The sequence below is a fragment of the Acartia tonsa genome, chromosome 3, assembly GCF_053477335.1.
Source record: "Acartia tonsa isolate MP-2025a chromosome 3, ASM5347733v1, whole genome shotgun sequence".
Taxonomy (NCBI): domain Eukaryota; kingdom Metazoa; phylum Arthropoda; class Copepoda; order Calanoida; family Acartiidae; genus Acartia; species Acartia tonsa.
The window spans coordinates 38,271,959-38,296,919 of NC_137262.1; the positions used below are offsets into that span (position 1 = coordinate 38,271,959).

At 30.1% G+C, this 24,961-nt stretch overlaps 2 protein-coding genes across 2 annotated transcripts in view; both read left to right on the forward strand.

Annotated features, from left to right (window-relative positions):
- The window catches only part of LOC145314867 (uncharacterized), a 28,342-nt gene extending 24,409 nt beyond the window's left edge, over nucleotides 1–3,933 (forward strand). Inside the window, exons 10-13 of the mRNA XM_080154947.1 lie at nucleotides 775–940; nucleotides 1,172–1,336; nucleotides 1,870–2,142; nucleotides 3,925–3,933. Of these exons, the coding sequence (XP_080011073.1) occupies nucleotides 775–940; nucleotides 1,172–1,336; nucleotides 1,870–2,142; nucleotides 3,925–3,933 (613 nt within the window). The remainder of the gene's footprint in view (nucleotides 1–774; nucleotides 941–1,171; nucleotides 1,337–1,869; nucleotides 2,143–3,924) is intronic.
- A 4,123-nt stretch (nucleotides 3,934–8,056) lies between these two features.
- Nucleotides 8,057–24,961, forward strand: part of LOC145314073 (uncharacterized) — a 38,533-nt gene continuing 21,628 nt past the window's right edge. Inside the window, exons 1-6 of the mRNA XM_080153820.1 lie at nucleotides 8,057–8,121; nucleotides 8,823–8,870; nucleotides 13,944–14,022; nucleotides 14,690–14,822; nucleotides 17,561–17,611; nucleotides 21,920–22,089. Of these exons, the coding sequence (XP_080009946.1) occupies nucleotides 8,073–8,121; nucleotides 8,823–8,870; nucleotides 13,944–14,022; nucleotides 14,690–14,822; nucleotides 17,561–17,611; nucleotides 21,920–22,089 (530 nt within the window). The 5' untranslated portion in view covers nucleotides 8,057–8,072. The remainder of the gene's footprint in view (nucleotides 8,122–8,822; nucleotides 8,871–13,943; nucleotides 14,023–14,689; nucleotides 14,823–17,560; nucleotides 17,612–21,919; nucleotides 22,090–24,961) is intronic.

The window sequence follows — 24,961 nt, forward strand, 5'->3', positions numbered from 1 at the left end:
CTATTTTTCTTCCTTTTTTCTCTTAGTAATTCAGAGCAGCTAGTTCGACATAAAACAACATTAAATTCACTAAATAATCAAAATTTCAATTTGTATTAGTACCAGACGATTTAAACCAAGGCAAAAAAAATTAAATGTCCAAGTAGAACCTTTCCTAAAAAGCAAAACTGATAATTATATAAGTATAATCAAACATACTTAATAAGTATATATATGGTATTTAAAGTTATTAGTTCATTATTGTCCTATAAAATTTTAATGGTATACTAAATGTCTAACTTATAGTATTTAATAATAATTAGATGAGTCTTGATAGTGATTTGCAATATTTCAATGTTATTAGGCGCACAGTGTTTTAACAAAACAATAAATTTTTCTATGCTACAATAGTACATACAAAAACAATAAAAGATACTGATAGACAAAGGTCATACAATCAAAGGGTTTGAACTCTTAAAGAAAAATTAAACATGGATAAAATTTTAATATTATTATGAAAACCCATCAAACATTTGCAAAAAAAAATTAATGAACAGTTTATATGAACATATGTTATAAATGGTTATTAAACATAACTGTTTATTTGTGGGGAGCCTCATATAAAAATATCCATTATTCTCTTCAGTAAACTTTCATTACCAAATAAATAGTTAAGAAAATTTAAATCCTTATTAGTAATTAAACCAAGTTACATTTTGGTTAAAGGTTCAAGTCCCAGCAAAAGTGTGTGTATAGTAAAAAAAAATCTCACAGACCCCATGATAACAGGCAAAGACAACAGTTTTCACAACGCGGTCCCGGGCTAGCGCGAAGCCGCACCACTCCACAAACAACAACGACAGAGGACCAATCAATCAATCAATTTGTAACGGAGCAGCCGGACCAATCAATTAATCAACTATTCCCAGAAATAACCACACAACGTAGTCCTAGAGTCATACAGGAAACTTAAAGATTATTATTATTGGATTTACTATTGGATTGTGTATTACTAATAACATACAAATATACCAAACTAATTAAAAACAATAGAGAGGGACAGACAGACATACAAAAAGAGGAAAAGAGTGTGTGTGTGTGAGAGAGAGAGAGAGAGAGAGAGAGAGAGAGAGAGAGAGTTTGGAATCGTATACGTAATAAAACCAGTCTTTAAGCATTTCCAAAACTCACTCAGGGAACACCGGGAGACAGCGGCATAATCCGTCACACGACTCCCCAGCCTATCTTCCAGCTCACGTCGACACTGTTGCCCGTCACCCAGAACCTCCAGTCAAGAACCACCACCAAGCGAAGCTTTGAGCCATCCAGTTTTTCACCGTTTAGAAATTTAAATGAGGTAGTAATTGATTTTATCTATCTATCTATCTATCTATCTATCTATCTATCTATCTATCTATCTATCTATCTATCTATCTATCTATCTATCTATCTATCTATCTATCTATCTATCTATCTATCTATCTATCTATCTATCTATCTATCTATCTATCTATCTATCTATCTATCTATCTATCTATCTATCTATCTATCTATCTATCTATCTATCTATCTATCTATCTATCTATCTATCTATCTATCTATCTATCTATCTATCTATCTATCTATCTATCTATCTATCTATCTATCTATCTATCTATCTATCTATCTATCTATCTATCTATCTATCTATCTATCTATCTATCTATCTATCTATCTATCTATCTATCTATCTATCTATCTATCTATCTATCTATCTATCTATCTATCTATCTATCTATCTATCTATCTATCTATCTATCTATCTATTTATCTATCTATCTATCTATCTATCTATCTATCTATTTATCTATCTATCTACCTATCTATCTATATATCTATTTTTTGTTGCAGGTACCCGTCACGAGTCCCTCCCCGTTCCCGGACCACAAGGCCTTCACCATCCCGGACAACGCGCACCTCTTTGTAACCAATCCCAGGGCCTTGCCTGCGGATGATCGCATCAATGACCGCGGCCAGTCAAATGATGACAGCAGCTTCAGTGATAATACATTCGTTGACCTGGGATCCAATGACCGGGGAGCAGAGGAACATTTGACCGGCGACCGCGGTCAAAATGACCGAAATCTACATCATGACCATACCCTACCCGATGCTTTTAGGAAAGTCAAAATTAGATTTTACAAGTTTTACGGTGGCAAAATAATTAGTTTCAGGTTAAAGAACGTTCGTTTTTTTGGTTGTTATTTTTAGGTGGAATTAGGTATGTCTTTCTATATTGACTAAAAATAATGTTGCAGTTTTAAAAGATTAAATTAATGTACATTCCCAATGACGATAAACAAAATTATCCCTTCTGTTGATTAAAATAAGTGGTCGAACACTCAACTAAACGAATCAAGTCCCCAAAGCCAACGAATAAGAAACCGTTATTATAAAACTTTGGGTACTAGTGTAATAAACAGCCCATTGTTCCCTCCCTCTCTCTAATCTAAATGCTTATCCCAGCTAACTTTGGTAAGGAGTGAACATTTAGCTGTACCCTGGTAATCTTGTTCATAATTGGGGATGTGAATCAAATTATCATCCATTATCTTATCCTTGCTAGCCCTGGCATAATTTGAATGTACCCTAAAATCTGTCGACATAATATGTTGATATGACATTTCCGAAATAAAAATTCGGAAGCATCTTATGAAATAAAATCGTCTAGAGTCATGTATGACGTTTGTACAGTTTATTTCATAGAATTTAATAACGTAAAACCACCCAAGGATCGATGTGAATTGCTTTACAATAGGTTCAGTGTTTAGTGAGATCTTTTTTCGAATATCCAACTGTATGTGTATATATAGTAGTAAGGCTTTTGTCTGAAGCTTAAGATTTCAACATCTACAATCTACTGAACTGATAGAGTTCTCCTTTTTCGGACAGCGGTATGGTTTTAGGCTATTTTTTATATTTAAGCCTAGGGATGGTTTTATACAATTTTTTATGCCCCCTACAGAGCCTCTAGATACCAAGAGCGCAAGCGCTAGTTTAACTTAACCATCTTCTAATGTATTTCATAGTTAATGTACAAATCTAATACACTATTTTCGTCTATTTCTTATAGATAAATACTAGATAAACATACAATTAAAGTATCTCTAGTTCAAATTTAGGGTTAAATGGTAATTTCAAGGCTTATCATCTAGTCAAATAAATAAGGAAGAATTCAGTACAAGTCAAAGATGGAGGGAGGGGACATTTAAACTGTAGATTACACTGGTACCCAAAGTCTTTTTTAACAAAACTTTGGATATTTCTATTGAATTTTGATTGGTTGGTTTCAAACTTTTAAAACAGTAATTTTAACCTACAGAAGGGATAACTTTATTTATCATCATTGGGGATGTACATCACTTTGACGTCCATTGTCTTATCTTCTAAGATCCCATGCTTATAAATATTTTTTTTTTCGTGAACTATTGCTTTAGTCTTCTTTTAAGGACATACATAGAAAATCAGAAGAATTTCCGTTTTAAAAGTGGGAAAGGGTATATTTAAATGCAGATAAGCTAATTTATTCTACATTTTTGTTATTTGTGATTAATTAAATTCATAAATAGGCCGTAGAGATGTGAAACAGTCAGCTATGAGTCAGACATTAGTATCTTAAAAAATAAGTTTGTTATGTCCAAGGACTATTGTTAATATATCCACAGAAAATCTATTTTGCTTCTCCCCGGTTAAAAATGTTATCGAGACTAAATACATAAATTATTTTTTTTATTATTGTAAAAAAAAAATAGATAATGAGTTAATTTTTACCGGTAAAAAATCGTAAATTGGGCTTTCTTCAGATGAATAATCACTTGTCCCTGCATAACTTTTAAGTTGTTATTCTTTAAATGCGGGAAAAAATTAACCATTAATTTTCTTCTATTGACCTATTCCAATTTGCAGAAAATGTAAGGACTTATATATATATGGAATGTAAAGGGATAAGCCAATGGACGATAAATTTATATACGTTACCCAATATAACCTAACCTAACCTAAAATAATCTATAAAAAGCCATTTTGTAATACGACGAATCGCCCCTTAAGGGGCGTTGCCACGAAAGGGACTATTCCTAAATTATCCCTTCAATAGTTTAAAATTATTGTTTAAAAAGTTGTGATCAACTAATCAAAATCCAATAAATGTGCCCAAAATTTTTTAGCCAACAAATAAGATGATATGGTTAAAAAACTTTGGGTACTAGTTAAATTTACAGTCGAATGTCTCTTCCCTGTATTTAAAAGAGGTACTGGTTATTGGTAATTATCTCGTTATTCATACTTTTGTTCTTTGTTATGACAAATATTTAATATTTATGCATTTCCTTATTATTTCTCCCATATTGATGAGTTATAACATGTTTCCAGGGATCTAAAGGGTATGACAATGGCTTATAATATGATTTTGTGTATACATCCCGGTGATACAATGACAAAAAGCTCCCCCCCCCCCCCCCCCCCAATAAATTAAATTACTTTTATAGGCTACATTGTGTGTAGGAAAATGAACTGTTTATTACAGTAGTTCCCAAAGTCTTATATTAACGTGTTTTTACTGGTTAGCTATACAATTTTAGGGACATTTAGTCAATTTTGATTGGTTGGTTTATTAAGTTGAGTGTCAAAAATTTGTGGATGTACATCAATTTATCGGCTATTATCCTATCCCTTTAGATCCCTGGTATACTGTGTATATTGATGACTTATTATTCATTGTGGTTTGCCAATTATAAGACATGCGCAAAACATAATTTTTGCAACAAGTTTATTTTTAGCAAAAATTCAAAATAAGCTTGCAAAGCATTTCAATATGTAGTTTGTCTAGAAGGATGCAGGGATCTTAAGGGATAAGATAGTGCCCGATAAACTGATGTACATCCCCAATGATTACTCCTTATGTAGATTAAAATTAGTGGTTGAAACATTTTGACACTTAACTTTATAAACCTATTAATCAAAATTCAATAAAGTCTCCAAATAGCCTCCAAGTAATTAAGCCATCAAATAAGAAAATGTTATTATAACATATATTAGTTTAAAGACAATTAAATAATTTTTCTTCAAGTCTTACTCTTAACTGACTATATCATCAAGTTTGCAGGGAGGAGTGGACTTTTGGCTGTTTATTTCACTATTCTCCAAAGTTTTAAAATAACGTTGCCTTTCTTATTCGTTAGATTATCAACTTTGGGGACTTTTACAGAGTTTTGACTGGTTATGTTATTAAGTTAAGTGTCCAAACGTTTCAACCACTAATTGTAAAAAAAAGAAAGGGAATTTTTATTGCAAAATTGTCTGTAAAGTTAAATTTTGAATTTTTGTATCCTCTTATTAGATTGAATGAATACAATAGGCCATAAATGGAAGGCACTTATATTATAAATTTACAATGTGAAAACTGGGGTTAAAGTTGACCAAACAGACAGACAGACAAGCGGACAGACAGCATATAAATTAATACAAACATAAATTAGGACTATTAATAAAAATTGCGCAGGGAGGAAGGGCACATTGGATTGTAAGTTACGCTTGTACCCAAAGTTTTATAATTCGATAGCTCTTAACCTTTGGACAATTCTATTGAAATTTGGTTCCAAACTAGAATTGTCCAATCTTTTCAACCAACAACTATAACCTACAGATGTATTATTTTGTTCATCATCAATGGAGATGTATTTCAATTTATCGTCTATTATCTTATCCCTAAAGATTAAGCTATAAAAATTGGAAAGAATTTTAATGAATATAATAGATTTGAAATCTGCATAAAATTTTAAAGATTTTTTATAAAATTCGTTTTTTATATAATTCATTATTTAAAAGCGCAAATCCAATTTAAGTTAATAAATTTTGACCAATAGGATAGGTTGATTGGAAACTACCTGCGCTCTAATTGGTTGAATGATCAATTAAGCTTCTCCAATCAGGGCGCAGATAGTTTTCAATCCACCAATCACAGATGTCAAAATTTGTATTTGCGCTTATAGATAAAGAATTATACAAAAAACGAATTTTATAAAAATTCCTTAAAATTTTATGCAGATTTCAAATCTATTATATTCATTAAAATTCTTTCCAATTTTTATAGCTTACTAAAGATTCTTTTTTGTTTGTATTCCGTGTCAAAACTGTTTGCATTCATTGATATGCAATTTCTAGGGTTTATATCAACTATATAGCTTAAATATAGGTGGTCGTAGATGACATAATATCAACATATTATTAGTAGTAGTCTAATGACACTTTGACTGCATACTTATATGTTGAAATAAAAACAACACAACTTTTTTACAGGATACAAAATAAATATATTTCTGATTTAATACTTTTTTCAATCCGAAAATAATTGTAAATTTTTGAAAGAAAATTATTTGTACTAAAGGTCTTTAATTTCAATTTTACAAGCATAATTAAATAAATGAAAATTAACCAACCCCCAACATTTATAGAATTTGACAAGGCTTTAAAACACAAGGAAAGACATTTCAAAAGATATATATGACTTATTAAAATCGTCAACAAATATAAAAACAAATTCAAACTTTCTACTTAAATAGCTTTTTCATAGATGATTTTCCCCCCCAAAAAACGTTTTCATGTAATTAAAAATTGATCGTTATAAAGACAAAAGTAATCATTTCTTGAGTGTCTTAAAATAGCATGTTTTAAATTTTATTTCTCCTATAATTAGTTAAAATAGACTGACATACAAAATCATAATAATAAAAGATCAACACCAATACCAAAAAAGGGCATCAGAACTTGAGTTAGGAGGCCTCGATCATTTTGATTGGCCAATAACAATAATAATAATAATGCCCCATTCCACCGCGCAAATTACACCCATTACCAGATTTTGCACATGTGTTGTGTGTATGTGTGTGTGTGTGTGTGTGTGTGTGTGTGTGTGTGTGTGTGTATATGTGTATGTGTGTGTGTGGGTGTGAGTGTGTGTGTGGGTGTGTGTGCAATTTCATTGGCAAAATCATTTTGGCCAATTATGCTTGGACGCGGAACGGGCAGCATTACGGTTTCAGGGCTGCCAAAAAACGTAGCTTAAAATGCATAATAGTTATTTATTAAATCGTATTAGCTTTCCGCGGATATTAAAATGAGAAATTATAAGGATAGTTCCAGTTTTGTTAGACACTAGGGGTCGAAGGCCTGGGCTAAAAGAAACTATTATTAATTCTATGATTTTTATTTTAATATTCGTGAAAAATTGTCTGTAAAGAAATCTATACATAATATTTCAGTATTGCATAGAACTGGTTCTAATCCAGCGGAAATAAATCGGTTTTGAAGCCATGCTAGAAACAACTATTTCATTTTACCTTTGATTATTTTACTTTCTTTCCTGTAGCTTTTTATGAAACAAAAGCCTAAAATGAAACAAAATATTTAGTATATTTTTTAGCCATTTTAGAAATTTTAGAAATTTCTATGACAAATTATACATCAAAAGTTTTGGGAGCCATGACCAAAGTTAAAACTCCAATATGGGTTAAGTGGAACTGTGGGTCCTTATGATTTTGGTAAGGAAATGCCAATTTGCTACCAAACTCGGCCAATAATTATCAGGGATATAGAGAGAGGTATATGGGAGTTACATTTATCCCGTAAAAATGAAGATTATGCTTTTAATATGCTATTCATAAATAAAAGGTAACAATAGATTTTCATTTGTCTTTAAAATATTGACATTTATCTATTTGATATACTAAAAAGAATTTTCAGTTATTTTTCGATCTTATATAATTAATCCTTGTGAACATTACTAAGTTACAACTCAACGTATTAGAATATGTACAACTTATTAATGAATTATTTATTTAGATGCTTTTGGTTTTAATGATTCTATTCCCACCAAAAAAATCAAAAATATTCCCTAATATAATTTTGAAAATAATGGCTGTTACTTTTTTTTACCCACATGGCCAATGACAACGAAGTAATTAAGTTCTTTCAAATCTGAACAAAAATCTTCGGGGGAAAAAGTCTACTAAATCTAATTTTGTTTTGACATGTGCAGTCACCCTCCGGAGAAGAGCATGGATGGGAGGTCACCAAGAGTGAAGAGTAACATCAGAGCGAAGCAACAGGAAAATAAACACATTGATATTGTTGAAACAAAGACAATTATGTCCATAGCTAAAGCAGCAATAACATGAAAACTATATTTCATTTACCAACAATCTGTTTTAATGCAGAAAATTCAGGGATTGGGGAGAAATTGGACTGTAAATTTGTACATTTAATCGCTGGCTTCAATATTTGGGTACTTTTATAAAATCTTGATTGGTTGGTTCAAACTAGCAGTTTCTAAACAGAAGTATACAGAAGGAGTAATTTTATTTATTATTGCCGATGTAAGGATTATTTGGGTATAGTTCCTTTCGTGGCAACGCACCTTAAGGGACGATTCGTCGTATTTTTCACAGTAGCTTTTCTCATATTTCTAGCCCTTACGCGGGGCGCTAACCCTGCGGGGCCAATTGCCTAACCCTGTTGGGCAATCACCTAACCCAATGTAATCTAAACTAACCTAAGATAACATATAAAAAGCCATTTTAAAAATAAGACGAATCGCCCCTTAAGGTGCGTTGCCACGAAAGGGACTCTTCCTGATTATTTTGTTTATTGTGTTTGGATGTACATCAATTCATCGTCTATTGTCTTATCTCTTTAAAAGTTTTTTTTAACCAACGAATGTTAAAATCCGACGTCCTGACAAATTCTTATTTTAGAATAGCTTCACATCTAATTATAGAAAATACAATATTATCTGTGTCTTTTTTAATAGAATGTTTTTGATATTCCAAATATCGAAGAAAATGAAATTATTGAAGGTAAGATTTTTACTTGTTAAACCGAGGCTTTTCAACATAAAGGTATGTCTTTCCGTCCAGAACGGATAGCACTCATCATTTATTTTGGCATGTTACTTAGCATGATGATTCCTATAACAGTTAGGTACAGTTCGCATATTTTGATATTTTAAAATTCAAGATGTTAAATATAATGATAAAAGAAAAATTCAAAATCTCAATATTATCTAAAGTAATTCAAAAATATGATGGATCGCTATTATTAATATTCAAATGAATTAAGATAATATCTCTAAAACAGAGGAAAAGGTATATGTAAAAATAGCATTGAATAATTTCTTCATGTATGTTAGTATTTTATTTTGAAACTCATTTGTTAAAAAAATTCCTCTTCCAATAAATAAATGAGTGATCCCTTTATAAATAAAAAAAACTATTTTAATTAGATATCGAGAAATTTGTCATTTTTTCATTCCCTTGATTTCAAAATCTAAGTTTCCAAATTTACAAATTAAATACATATGTAGTTGTTGCATTGATATTTAAAGATGATTGAACGATCATAATTAAAATCTTAAGTTTACCAAAGAAACTATTAACAAATAAATTAATAGGCAGAGGCACATAAACTGTGTAAGTATAGACTTTAGAGGAACTGCATTGTTCTTAATAAAGATTTAATCCTGAATAACAGTTTATTGTTTTAAAAGTAAAACCTTGAAAGCCAATAATCTTATTTTTTACTTGTTTTCTTTTGTTTTTAATATATTATTATATAGCTTTTTTCTATTTATTGATTTTGTCATCCTTGTTTACCACCTTAAACTTTTAAAGTCATAATAATAACACCTATGATTGGAAAATGATAAATTGGGTTTTGAAAAGAACAAAGGGGATAAAGAGGAAAAAGATTAGAAAAAGGTAAGGAGAGAGAAAAAGGAGAGAGTGAGAGAGAAAGATGGTAAAATTAAGAGCATACATGATTTTCAAATCAGTATACTACAGAGAGGGGTAGTGGTGGGTTTATCACAGCAAAAACGATCTTTTCATGATTGAAAATCAGAAAAACTTATATAGAAAAAGTATTTACATGACTACTAGCGGAACGTACAAATTGCACAATATGATTGGCAGCTATATGTTAAGAAAAACTCAACATATTGTTAAAAATGTGACGAAAAATATTATTTCAATCATGATTTGAAAAAAAAGTATTCAGATTTTTTTTGATTAGCTATACCCAATCTCAAAGATGTAAAGCATCTGATTTTAGATGTACATACAATGTTTCAAACAACTTTTAAAATCAAAATATAATAAAGTTTCTCTTAGATATTGGGATTATCCAAATTTCTTTAATTTCATTGTTATATCTTATACCGTTAAGACCTTTGTTTGAAGGTCTAGCTGTCCAAATTAAAATATATTGCTTTACTCCCATTTTCAATCTTAATTCTAACTATCTTTAATATCTTTGATATGACACAGTTTTGACAAATTCACCCGTGACACATACAAATAGAAAATGCGCTGTTTTGTCAGTCGCCTGACACAGCAGTGTGGTGCAAGATGAAGATCTCTTAAGCTACGAAGATTACAACTTCTCAATACTAAAGATTTCCATCTATACAATCAATCATTTTCTAACCAGGGATAAAGGATGGGTTAAAGGTTTTCCCCATAAATTTCACATTGAATTTCAAGTGTTAATCTAAATGTTATGTATAATATACATTAGTACTCCTTATTTATCTGAAACTAAATATTTCAATAACTATTGAACCGAATGAGTTCTTTATTAAAGGGAGGGTTTATAAAGGTCCCAGGATGGTTTTAGGTTTTATACTAGTTCTTTTTTAGGTTTAGGTCTTTTGGTGGTTTTAGGCTGTTTTTCTGTTCCCTCACTACCCCTTTGAATACAAGGCCCCTAGATGGAATGGGTGGGATCACTTGTTATACAAAATGCAGATATCAAAAATACAAAGAAAACTTGTATTACCCTTTCCTTTATCCCTGGCAAACTGTTTTCAGCATAACATTTTAGCACAGTTGGAAATGAATAAATTGCACCCTCCACAATTTTTTGCCATGTTATTGCAATATTGCTAAAGACAAGTGTATTTCCAATTTTGAAGCAAATATTTCGGCTTTGAGTAGTTTATTCCATTAATTGTTATTTATTCTATTGTATCAATTTGTTTTTGTTTTATCAGCTGTAACAATATTACAAACTATTAAAGTCTTTTTTTGCGTGTAACTTTTCCTCTGTTCTTTTTATATACAATATCTCTTGTTTTTACATTTTTCAGTTCGTGTGGTATTTAATATAAAAAAATAGAAGAAGAAGAATTGTTCTTCAATAATCATTAAAATTTCAAACATATATACTAATCTGAACCTCTATTTCATTGTACATTTCAATGTGCAGTTTTAAAGCTTGGCTTAATTCATTTATGTTCATCCTTGTTGAATAAGTTTTTATATTTGAATTGCATGAATACTATTTACACATACAATTTTGGCACAGATTTAGCTACTAAAATTTGTTTCTTGGCCTTTCTAATTGAATATCAACATTACATCAAAGCTGTTTTGCAATCTTCTTCAATGAATAGACCTGTCCATTTTTGTAACTTTTTTATCACATTTAATGTGAGAATGTTGCTATTATCATATTCAAAATAAATGCTGTAATAAGCTTTAAAATATTTAAACACTAGTCTCTCATTGGACACAAAATGACGTCCAATAAGAAAAAGGAATAAAAATATTGGAAAGAAAATTATTTTATTTCAAAATTAATTCTTGGCATTTTGGAATAAAAAATATAGGGGAAAGAAAATTATTTAATTCAAATTTATTTCTGGTCTTGAAATAATATTTATTATTTTATTTTAATTCGAGTGTCAACCAATAAGAAATAGGCATGCTGTTTTAAAAGTTTGGAATAAAAATTATTATTTTTTGTCAATTCCTTTTTTCAGAGTATAAAATGAGAATAAATTTTCCAACATCATTATTGATTTCTAATTTAACATTTCATACAGTGGGTAATATTTATTTCAACATTTTTTGTCATTCAAAATCAAGTGTCACAAAAATGATAGTATTTAACATAAAAAAGAAATTTTTAAAATAATTTTGTTTTCTTTATTTGTTGAAGATTTAAGCCCAAGCTTTTTCTGAGGGGGGAGACCCCCCTCAACCCCCCCTCTCCTGAGGGGGGAAACCCCCCTCGACCCCCCCCCTGACGCTCTCTTCTTTAAATCTTTCATTATTTCTGTAATTTATTCTAACTATCTTATAAATTTCAAAACATGAGATAAAAAGGAAATAATTTGCTGTACATTATCAAAAAATTTTAAAATTGTAAAAAAAATTCCAACATGACTTTTAATTTTAAATACAAGAATATTTTTTCCTTTATGATAAGTTAAATTTAAATACAGGAATAATTTTGTACTGTGGAATTGAAGAAATAAATGCTGTACATTAGAGTGGCTTGATTTTCAATGATTTTCTAATTTTAAATGTGCTACATACACTTTCTGTCTGAACATCATATAAGAGACCAAAAAATGAAAAGAAAATATTTTGTCTTGAAGAGTAGAATAAGAATAAAAAATCTGTTTTTAAAACTATTGATCCTAGCAAGAAAAATCCATAATTAAATTTAAAAACCAAGAGATTTTACATTTAATTTAAGATTTTTCATGCTTGGATGAATATTTTTTAAAACCAATTTGATATTCTTATATTAATCAACAAGACAAATTCAAAAAGATGCATAAAGCAATACTTTGAAAGAAAAAAAGTTGCACCTCCAGAATAAACTTCTAAAATTTTTAATGCATGGAAACACCTTCCCCCCATTTCCCCTCAAGGACAAAATCAATTTTTTATATTTAGGTTTCTTATATGACGTTTAAACTGTAGATGTTGATTACAAATTCAATGTCCAAAATTGATCCACTCTACTGTACATTGTTATAATTTAATATTTGATGTGGGTATAAACATTAGACATAGATGGTCAATCTGACCCCATTTTTTTCTTAAAAAGAAACCTTTGTTCACTTTTTGTTGTGTATGAAATACAGCCCTATAGGCAACATTATTTGCAACTAAATTTTGCAATGATATAATTTTTAGAAAGATAACTTTATTATAAGGAATTAAATTATTTGTAACTAACTTATTATATGTTGTGTCATACGCTTCACATTATATGATGGAAGAAATATTTTCTTCAAATATTTCACCCAAGGAAAGCTTTAACCTAAGATATTCAACAATTTATAGCTGATACATAATGTAAACAAAATTCCCTTGTGCTGTCTCTAGGTTATCTCTATTGTATAAATGAACGTACAAAAGAGGAGGAGAGAGAGAAGGAAATAGACAGAAAAGTGAGGGAGGGGGGAGGGGGAAGAAATATAGAGAAAAATAGACAGAGATATTTATTGTTCACCCTTAGATGATGTAAATTTTTTGATAGACTTTTTTGAATTTAAGAAAAAGATAGAGAATGAGACAAAACCAAGTATCATATTTTATTAATATTGCTTATACAAGAAAGGTCATTCAAAATTATTTCACCAATATTAAGGTCAAGTGACAAAAATTTAAATTTCCACCTACTTCGCCCCCAGAGGGGGCAATAGTAGAAGGAAAATTCAAATTTTGATCACATGACCAAAATTGTTGAAATAATTTTAATATCCTTTCTAGCATTCACAATATTACGAAAATATGATAAATAACTATTACTAAATAGTTATTTCTTAAATTTCTTTAATACCTCTAGAAAGGAGTTCCCTAAATTATAGATTTGGAGTCTACATGAAAGGTTTTTTTTGGCCTGTAAAAAATCATTTTAATCTCCAAAAAATTTCAAAATTTTTTATTCTGAACGGCTCTAATGTACATATACATTATGCATTGAATGTTATTTTGGGTTTGGCTGTATATATGATTGAACTGTAAATTTTTTTAATTACAGTTGCATTTGATTGAAAAAAAAAGAACTTTATTGCAATTGAATCTTAAGTAGAATTTAATGTAAATCTGTTGTTAAAGTTAATGTATTTTTAGTAAAAGAGGAGAAAGAAGAAAAACCAATTTTGAAAATTATTCCTGACGGCAGAGCTCCCAGAGTCAAGTCCAATCTAAGGTAAGGATAAATAATTACATGAAAACATTTAGATTCATAAAATGATTAAGATACAGACACATAGTCAGTCAGTTTGACAGACCAAAAAGTCAGAATTACTGTCAGTAAAATTGACAAACAGTCAGATAAATAGATAGTCAGTTAGATAGACAGACATTTAGATAGATAGACAGTTAGATTGATAAATAATCAGAAAGACAGTAATAGAAAGTAAAAAACAGTCAGTTAGACAAATAGTCCGATAGACAGACAGTCAGTTAGGAAAAAAGTTAGATAGACATGCAGACAAATAGACAGATAGATAAAAAGTAAGACAGACATTTATTCAGATAGACAAAGAGCTTGATAGACAGAGATACGGATAGACAGGCTGTCATAAAAGACAGACAATTAAATAGTCAAACAGCTAGAAACACCGACATATAGGCAGACAATTACATAGACAGACAGCCAAATAAAAAGAACGTCGCACAGAGATACAGTTACAAAAACAGACAGTCATTTATGCAGACATTTAGATAGGTAAAATGTTATACATACAGTCAGTTATAGCGAGCGACAGGCAGTAATACACTCATACTCTCGAAATACAGTCAGAATAGCAGACGATGGGGCCTGAAAATAAAATTGGAATATAAATTTTACAAATGTTTTTTTTTCTTTTTAGAAATGGAAGAAGATTTGGTAAGAAGACTCCATCAGAAGATACAGAGCCTCCAGTTAATAGACAAGCACATGGCCGTTCCATTGATTTTAATGATCAAGATAATGATAATAATATTGAAGAAGAACAGTTTGAGGTAAGAAATAAATAGACACATTAATGGCATTTATTAACATTCCTGAATAGATGAAAGAAAAGACAGTTCCCTCAAAGTTTCTGTTAAGTACTGATCCCTCCTCCTTTTCATAGAAACTAAATAAATGGCTTGGGGTAGTTTTTACGTTTGTTTACTTAATACTTTAGGGGTTTAGACATAGGAAAAAATATTCTATACCTCCTCTTTTTTTCATTTATAAAAAAATATGTTAAGGGGTTTTCAGTGTTTAACAAGCACTTTGAGGGAAAGAGCCAAAGAAATAAATGTATTAACGAAGGAAAGGGATATTTAGGTTTACACAAAATATTAACTTGAAATAAAAACCTAACTGGGCATTTTTAAATCCTTGGGTTCCTAGCTTGTGATCTTGTTTTAAAATTTTATTGTTAACAAGAGAATTAAATAAGGAAATAGAATGACAACAAAAATATAATAGTCAGGAATAATCTGTTTTGTAATATGTCTGACTATTTGAAGTATCAATTACTCAACTTTTCTTGATTTGCCTATCCTTGTTATATGCTATTGTTATTCCACCTTCTCTCTTGACACAAAACTCCAAGTAACCAATATAATTTAACATAAACTGACCTAAAGCAATATAAATCTAATGACTACCCCCTTATTTTAATTTATTTTTGAAAATAAGGGGTGGGGTTCCGAGTTCAAAAAGTATTTTGAGGTAAACCGCCTTTGATTTTTAGCAAATTTAAAAGCATTTTGGGAATATATTAATTTTTATGCTGGATTTACAAATCCCTGCATACCTGATAATAGTGGATCATGACAAACATAAACTTTTAAACATTTTTACAATATGTTCAAGATGCATTAATAGTCAGGCGAATACAGGAATAGGCCATTGCGAGAATAATAAATAATTATCAAAAATATCTACATCGACCTTAGTCATCATAGGAATCACCATTTTAAAGAAGCTTTTTATAGTGCCTATCACTGGTCAATTAAAATGTATATTGGTCTGCAATTGGTAATTTAGACTTTGTATGGGTCATATTTATAGTATGACGTCATTTTTTATAGGCACAATAAAGAGCTATACTTTTAAAATGAAAATTTAATATATTGACAGCAATGTTTTTACTCTAACGTGCATATGTTTTAATACTATTAGTATGTTTGGAAAGAATTGTTTCATATAAAAACTTACTTTTATAATATTCCCATTCCTTTATTCAAGCAAAAAACAACCAAAGCATTTAAAAGAGTTAATGACAACTATTTTTTGCATTTAAGTTTTTGTTTTGTTTTGGCGGATTTGCATTTTTTGGCGTTATTCAACAAGTAAAAAATGCCATCCCTAGTATTGCTTTCATTAACATTCACATTGATTCCCAAAAATTGCATTTTTATAACTTTTTCATTTTAACTTTAACATTAAAAAGTGACTTTTGGGTTGTATTTAATCATTTTAAGTAAGTTGTGTTATATAACGTAAAATATTGAAATATCTACAGATTGGGTAATTTTGTTTTATGTAAATGGGGGTGCACAACAATTTATCGTCAATTGTCTTATAGTTTCCTTACTATTTATTTTCCATTTACGTAACCTCTGTTTCCCTGTATGGTATGAAATCCAGGGAGGGAGGGGACATTGGGCTGTTTATTACACTAATCCCCAACGTTTTATCAAACGTTACTTTGTTGGCTTAACAACTTTGGGTTGCGTGTCCAAACTTTTCAACCACAAATTTAAGTCTACAGAAGAGGTAAATTTGTATATCATCAATGGGAATGTACATCAAATTATGGGCCATTGTCTTATCTCCTGTCTGCCTGTCTATGGTATGAAATGAGTATAATTTTGCTGATGTGCTTCCTATAGACTACATAATCACAACCAATATTTCAAATAGTACCCAAATAATCCAGCAAACACTTTCGCAAAAATATAAATATCTATGATGATTCCTATAAAATTAAATACAATATAGAAAGCGCTGCAGTTTTCTATAATTATAATTATAATTTTTAAACACGTCCCACTATCAATTGTCATTTTTCGTATTGTATTATGAACAGCTTTCCGCGGATATTAAGATAAAAAATTATAAAATTGAAACCAATTTTGTTGGTCCTGATGGGCTGAGGTCTCAGGCTAATAAAACTGGTAAATTTGTTGATTTTTATTTTATTATTCGTGGAAAATTATCTGTAAATCGTTGCTATCAATGATTTTCCAGTAAGGCTGAGAACCTGCGGATATTAACCGGTTTGAAGCCATACTGAAGTTAACTTTCTACAATATTAAAAGCGCTAATTGTTATTGTTTGCTTGTCCGAAAGTTTGATGCTGTCATTTTGAAATATTGACTTCATTGGCGAAACTCCTTATTTGAAAAACTTCGCAATAGCTTAAACACAACACATAGTTGTTTTGTTTATCTAGAAGTAATAAATCTAACACTAGCAATGTATATACTCTATAATTCACTTTGTCGGTCTGTCCGTCAGTCCGCAACAAAATTGGAAACTACTCTAAATTGATTTATCTCCATTTCAATCATTGTTTTTTTGTGCTCCGCTACCTATGGAGATTTTTATTTGTACTTATTTCATAGTTCTATTAAAATCTTAATGTAAGTTTCAAAATAGTACAATAATGCTTAATTTTAAGCATTTGAGAACAAAAAATTTGATGGAATAATCAATAAAATAACTTAATAGATTTTTTAACGAAACCTTTTATTTTCAGAGTGATTACGATTACGAGGAACCCGCAGTGAAGCCAGATGGACGAAAACCAAGGAATCAACAATTTTTAAACTTATAATTATAGAGTGGATTTGCTCTATAAAAATTACTTTGTGGAAGCTTTTTTGGCTAAAAATTTGGAATACAGTTTTCATGTGTTAAACTTTTAAAAAATTATTTATGATAGGTTTACTTGAAGAAATGCATAATATCAGTTAATAATCTATTATTTAGTTTGATTATGAACTTTATTTATTTAGGGATAAAATTTGATTCAACCCTTTAGATAATACATTTTTTCTTAGGGTATATAAATTTCCTAGTAGATTTTTCACTTAGAATATTGAATATAGGTGAAATGGGTTTTTAATATCTATGTCATTATTAGTCACGCTAAGCTACAATTGAATCAAGACAAAAGTAAGTGCCGAGCTCTGGGACCTATGTATGGTGAAATTAGACATAAAACCATGATGATTCCAGGTAAAACCAAAATATTTCAGCGGGATCTTTTTGAGAAAATTAGATTTAAAAATTTCAAGTTCAATTTTCACCCCCTAGGAGTTGCCGCATAATCATGACAAGAAAAGCAAAGATTATTTATTTAAAATTTTGAACAACTTTGCTTTTATAAAGTTTTTCAAAAACCACTCCTGAAGAGAGTTAATTAACTGCCATTTTTATCCGTTGCTTTGCTAAGGTCACGGAAATTCAGCCTTAAATAAATCATATATAGAGAGGTTTTATGAAAGACTTCATTAAAGCAAAGTTGTTCAAAATTTTAAATAAATAATCTTTGTTTTTCTTGTCATGATTATGCGGCAACTCCTTGGGGGTGAAAATTGAACTTGAAATTTTGAAATCTAATTTTCTCATAAAGATCCCGCTGAAATATTTTGGTTTTACCTGGAATCATCATGGTTTTATGTCTAATTTCACCATACATAGGTCATAGAGCTCGGCACTTACTTTTGTCTTGATTCAATTGTAGCCTGGCGTGTAGTATCTATTATTTAATAGTGAACCTCGTTATAAACAGGACAAGTCTATCTGTAAGTTTGTTTTTATTTTATGTAAGCATTTCATTTCTCTTATGATAAACCCTATAATAGCAAGAAACTTATTTTAAAAACAAATAAAACAATTATTATTAATCAAAATGTAAGTTTTAAGGTTTTAATGTATCTAAATTTTTCTATTAAAGCCTCAGCACATCCTATTTACAGTTAATACTCTTCTTTCATCTCCGCTCATCGTGTGTATGTGTTCTTACAGACAAACAGACAAAAATTTAGACAAATAAAAATAGCTAAAAAACTATCCAAGGACCAACAAGAAGCTTTCCAGTTTAGAGATATATATATCACAACAAAAACAGCAATAAATTGACTTCTTTCTAATTTAAACCTAACAATTGCTATGCATTTTTTTGCTGAAACGTTGCAACACTTTGTGGGTGAATGCTTTTAGAGCGCTGCAAAGGTTAATGGTTTGCTATATCTGTGCTTTTCAGGGTGGTAAGGGGTGGAGAATTAGAAAATTATTTAAGCAATAATATAAGAAAACCATTACAAGACTAAAATTTGAAAATAAAAAAGTCGTTTTGGATCTATATAAAGCTTCTCTAGAATAAAAAACTTAATTTTTCAGTGATTACTTGGATCTTAACGAACAAACAAAAAACCTTACTACTTTATATAATGTGATAATCTTATTAAGTTTCTAAATTTACATCTTCACTTCATTTATCAATTATCTTAAATAGTCTTTTATTTTAAATTTAAATAATCCCTTTATACTTTATGTTTGTTTATGTATGTGTGTGTGTAAGTGTGTGTGTTATGCGAATAGTATCTTCTGCTTTTGTATTATACCCATATTATATTTGAACATTTTAATATAATGATAGGAAAATTATAATTTGCTGATCCGAATGGATTTTACTTTTCAGAAAAGTTTGATAAATGTCATCGGGTGGTTTTTAGCCATTTTCCTGTAAAGTTCAGACTAAAAATACCATCCGTTTTAGAGATATAAAGCAACACATAGACAGATACTTTTGCTAATATATCTAATTATCTTTAATACATAAATATATAGTATAGGTAAAGTAATAATGATCCTCCTAACGCCCACATATATATATATCCACAAGGATAACTTACTAACAGGTGTCAATTTATATTAGTTCCAATTTCCTTAGTTTGGGCTATAAATAATACTACTGGTACCCAATGTTTTATAACTTAGTTATCTTATACGTTCGATGAAAAACTTTGGATACTTCTGTAGAATTTTGATTTAGTTTGTTAGCGGGTAGTTTTGTTTTTCATCTATAGTTATATACCAATTTAAAGTCCACTGATTTTGCAGTTTACGAGATCTTTTGAGACACACATACACTCACACTACTTCATAATATAATATTTTAAAAACAAGGATGAATATTTGAATTTTGTATGTCCACAAAGATTCCAAAACCCCAAAATCAATGCGTTTAGAATCTTATGATGTTATTTTCATACTTTTATGTATAGTTTTCTTGATTTTTATTAATATCCTTTATAACGGCGAAACTTAAAAAGGCTATCTATATGGAAAGAGTATCTATTAAAAAACTATTACTTCTAGATAGATTTGAACAATATTGATTTTTAAGCATTTCTAAGTAACTATTGGAAACCCTTTTACTATTTGCTTGGTTGACATATAAAAAAATAATGTCAATAAATGCCTCAATATCACATTTCAACTTGGCCATAAAGTCGTTTTTCGTAGTTTAACGTCTTAATCTTATAAAATGAGGTATTAGGATTTTTTGTCTGAAGCGTAAGATCTCGGAAATTGCAGGTTCCAATGGTTGTTCTATCCAGGGAAGCTTTATAAATGTCTTAGGGTGGTGTTAGAATATTTTCTTGACATCCCTGTCCTCCCCATATTAGGGCGGAAGCAACTAGTAAAGCTGAATTATAACATTGAGTGAATTTAACGTGGAATAGAAAGACATCGTTCTTAGAAGAAAACGATTGTTTCTTATTGTCTTTACATTATTTTAATACTAGTTGCTTCACCCCTAGCTTATAGGGGAAGGCGAAAGAAATCAGGAAAATAGCCTAAACCCCACAATAGACATTTATAAAGTTTTCTTGGAAAGTACAATCAATTCGGACTAGCAGTTTCCGAGATCTTTAACTTCGGACAAAAAACTTACTACTTTATGGTATTTTGTAATTTTCCTTCCCTCTCTGATTCAAATATGTATCATACATGAGAAGATAGAACAAATTATGCAATTTGTAACTTAACATCAATCTTTTTAGTAGGTATTGCCATAAAATCGCTAAATATTTTGTTTAGCATATGTAGTAGCTAGGAATCGAACTTCAAAAATACTACACTATTTAAAGAGTGCTGTAATTTTAATTAATAGAAAAAAAGCGAAAATTAGTTTTTGTGTGTGTGATTTTATTTAAGCAAATTTAAGTAGTAGGATGTTTTGTCAAGACGCCCAATTTTAGTGGGTGTATCGCATATATGGGGAGGTTGTTTGTTTAGAGTGAATATACTCTATAGTAATGATTTGTATGTATTGCAGTAGGCTTAAGAACAGAAGCAAACTTCTGGGAGGAAAGGGGACATTGAGCTGTTTATTAAACTAGTCCCCAAAGTTTTATAATAACGTTTTGTTGTTCGTTATCTTTGGGAACTTTTATTGAATTTTGATTGGTGGGCTCTCAAGTTGAATGTTCAAGCGTTTTAACCAATAATTGTAATCTACAATAGGGGTAATTTTGATTATCGTTGACTTATTCTTTTAAATCCGGGAGTAAACTTACAGTATCAATTAAAGTATTACCTTTCTAAAACGTAAAAATTCTGATTTTTACTTTAAATATGTGTTTATTTTATGGATTTTATCTCTCTTGTTTCTAAATACTCATTTGTTACAGTTTTGGGATGATAATTAGCCATTCTTGATTAATTATGCCCAATACCTGGCTTAATTAATATTTAACTGCTCTATTAAACACACATTTTTGCCGGTTTTTTTTTTATATATTCATGTAGTGGCGTCGCCCCTTAGTTCTAAAATGACCTACCTAGCATTTAGTTTTCCTTTTTTTAAATCAAAGAGGTGGGGGGGGGGGGGGCATTGGACTATAAATTATAATAGTACCCAAAAAGTTTGGGTACTTTTATTAACTTTGATTGGTTGGTTCATTGAGTTCAGTTTCAATCTACAAAAGTGTAAATTGTATTTAACACTATTGGGGATGTAGATTTATCGTCTTTTGTCAAATCTACCACCAAATAGCTTGAAACCTGCCCTGGAATCTTTTTAAAAATTGTTGCCAACCTCAGAGTAAAATCTAACATCCTTGCTAAGCAAGCCAAACAAGGAAAGAACAAGTTCAAAGGAGGAGGAAACCTGAACAACAAGGACAACTCTGATGAAAGGGAGGAGAGCCAGCACAATAGTTTCTCAGCACATGTTCATCACAGAGGACAAACGCATAACAATGACGACAGGCAATAATGACACAAATTTATGATATCAGTAAAATATGATAACAATCTCCACAAGTTAATCATAAAAAAGACAATTTAGCTATTTAACAGTATTGATTAATTAGATTTTAAATTTTGTATTTCAATGTCAACAAATCACAAAGTATGTAATTTTCATTAATTTTATACAGTTGAAGCTTAACAAAGAAGATGTATTTAATTTTTTAATGACTAATGTAGAGACTTACGGACATGCGGGAATTAATGGGGATAATATTAAGTGGAAGGATAGATTCATCTTCTATTAACCCTTCCCTGTTTTGAGTGCTAATCTTTATTAAGTTGCCTCCCTTTTATATTAGTTCCAAAAATGGGCATTGTTTGTTTATAAAAATATAAAACAACGTTGACAACATCCATAAGTTGAGAAGCTAAACATAATGGAATGAACAAACGAACAAAGTGAGAACATAAAAGAAAAAGAAAAAAAATGTAAAACTCAAAGAAAATCACAAAATCTTATAAAGCATGACCGACAGATAGACATACACAACAATGTGTTGACTTTGTGCGCATATATGAATCTTCACTGAAAAGTTTTAGCTGTCTATCTTCAGTGGCAGCTCAAAAAATCACATTTACCCTGTAACGGTAAAAATAGTGGACTGACTGACGGACAGACATAGTGGATTATAGATTAGCTTCGCTACTAAAGGATATTCATTAGGGTGGGTCGATTTTGGACATTTTTTTCTGAGGCCAAAGCGGGGATCTGCAAATGATTTGTATGAGTATAATACACCTCTAGATGATTTAAAATTTATCCTAAGTCTTAAAACCGCTGACGACCAGACATTCAATCGTATAGCTATATGTAAATGGGAGTAAATTTTTTTTTGAATCAGAACTATGGCTTCATGGTGCTCCCAGGAAAGACATTGAGGAGTAGAATCAGGAAAAAATCTCGTTTCTAAACAGAGAAAATCTAAAAAACCTCTACAAATTAGGCAATTCTCAATAAACCTTTAAAAACTGTGGTTTTTTAGTGATTTATAAGCATAGGAACGAGATATTTTGAAACGGACAACAGTTCCTGATTCAGCTCCTCAAGGCCTTTCCAGGGAGCACCATGAAGCCATAGTTCTGATTTTAAAAAAAATGAATGTCGTCTTTGCATATTAATAAGTAATGAAATATATTTTTTAGTGGTCGCGTTCTAAAACTCAATTTTTTAAAATTCTTTTTCGGTCAGAAATGTTTTTAAGGTTAATTTTATCTGTTGCATATCCCCTCTTTGTCTAATTCCGATGTGAACCCGCCCTAATATTCATTCAATCGAACCAGATTTTTTGATATGTTAATTCCTCTCCCTCCACCCAAAAAAGAGAGGGGTATTAGTATCCTCACATTTCATTTTTGTTGTAAAATGTAAAGGGAGATAGGGGGAACAGGTACCCAAAGTTTTATAAGGAAGTAAGGTTGGCTCTAAAACTTTGGTCACTTTTATTCAATTTCAATTGGTTGGTTTAACACTAGTGGTGTCTAGTATTTTCAACCAATACTTTAATCTACTATAGAAGTATATAAATTTATTTCTCGTATTCATTCGAATGCGGTGGATAGGAACCGGTTCTCATCCATACAAAAAAAACTATGTCTAGCATCGTATTATATTCAGCTTTCTACGAATATAAAAATGTACAATCATAAGAATAAAACCAGCTTTTTTAGTCGGTGCCTTCGGCATATCGTGGCTAAAAAAATGGTTTTAATCTTATGATTGTACATTCTATATCCGCGGAAAGCCGTTTATAATACGATGAAAGAAATAACTATTACCATTGACCTTTTTTTCCTTGGGTTTGGCTTAAATCCTGAAATACAATTTTTGCCAAAAATTACCTTTTCTCTGTACAATACTTTACTGTGCTTAAAAAAGGATTCAAAATTTTATTATTCAAATCACTAGTTCCGTATTTTTAATGCAAAATTCAAAAAAATCTTCAAAAACAATTCTAACGGTAATTCATTGAAATTTAAATGTATTAAATCAGAGTTTGAAAATATGAAATTATATCCCGTACAAAATAAGGAAATAAAGTTATTAATCGTTGAATTTTTAGAATTAAAAACAGTAATTATGGAATTGAATTGTGCCGTTTCATTTTTCATATTTTTTGTGCATATTTATTGCATAATTTATACTGCAAAATTGATGGTAATAAAAGTATAACTTAACAAAGCTTATTATGGAAGCTTTCCGCGAATATTAAAATTAAAAATTTTAAGATTAAATCAAGTTTTGAAGGCCGGAATAAAACTTGTATTGATTTACTTTATTATTCGTCGAAGATTATCTTTAATGCGACGCTATACATAATTTTCAGTATTTCTGAGAACCGGTTCTAATCCAGCGAATATTAATCGGATTCGAAGCCATACTGGACATAATACTTACTACACGTACATTAAAAATGGACATTCTAAAACTTTTTTATCTATGATATGTTTAATTTTACAGTTTGGATTTTTTTCTCCTAAGCTCGATCTTTTAATCATTTAGTGATATTAAAAATGCCACGCTGTGATTGGCTGAAATTCCGCGCACCCCGATCTAAACCACCATTAAAATGATTTAAAGATCGAGCTCTAGTGACCTGTTACAAAAATGTTACAAAAATGCTGAGGTAATGGAGTGAAAATAATGTTAGGTCTAATAAAGGTGTTCCACAAAATATGTTGACAAAATTATTTTGGGTAAATTGAACTATATCTGTGAAGAATATTGATTCATTCTCAATTGTCCTTTCCTACCCTGTGTTTTTATAATAGTATATATTTAGCTTTTTTAAATAGCTAACCCTTTAGCTATTATGTAAAAGCACTATTTAAA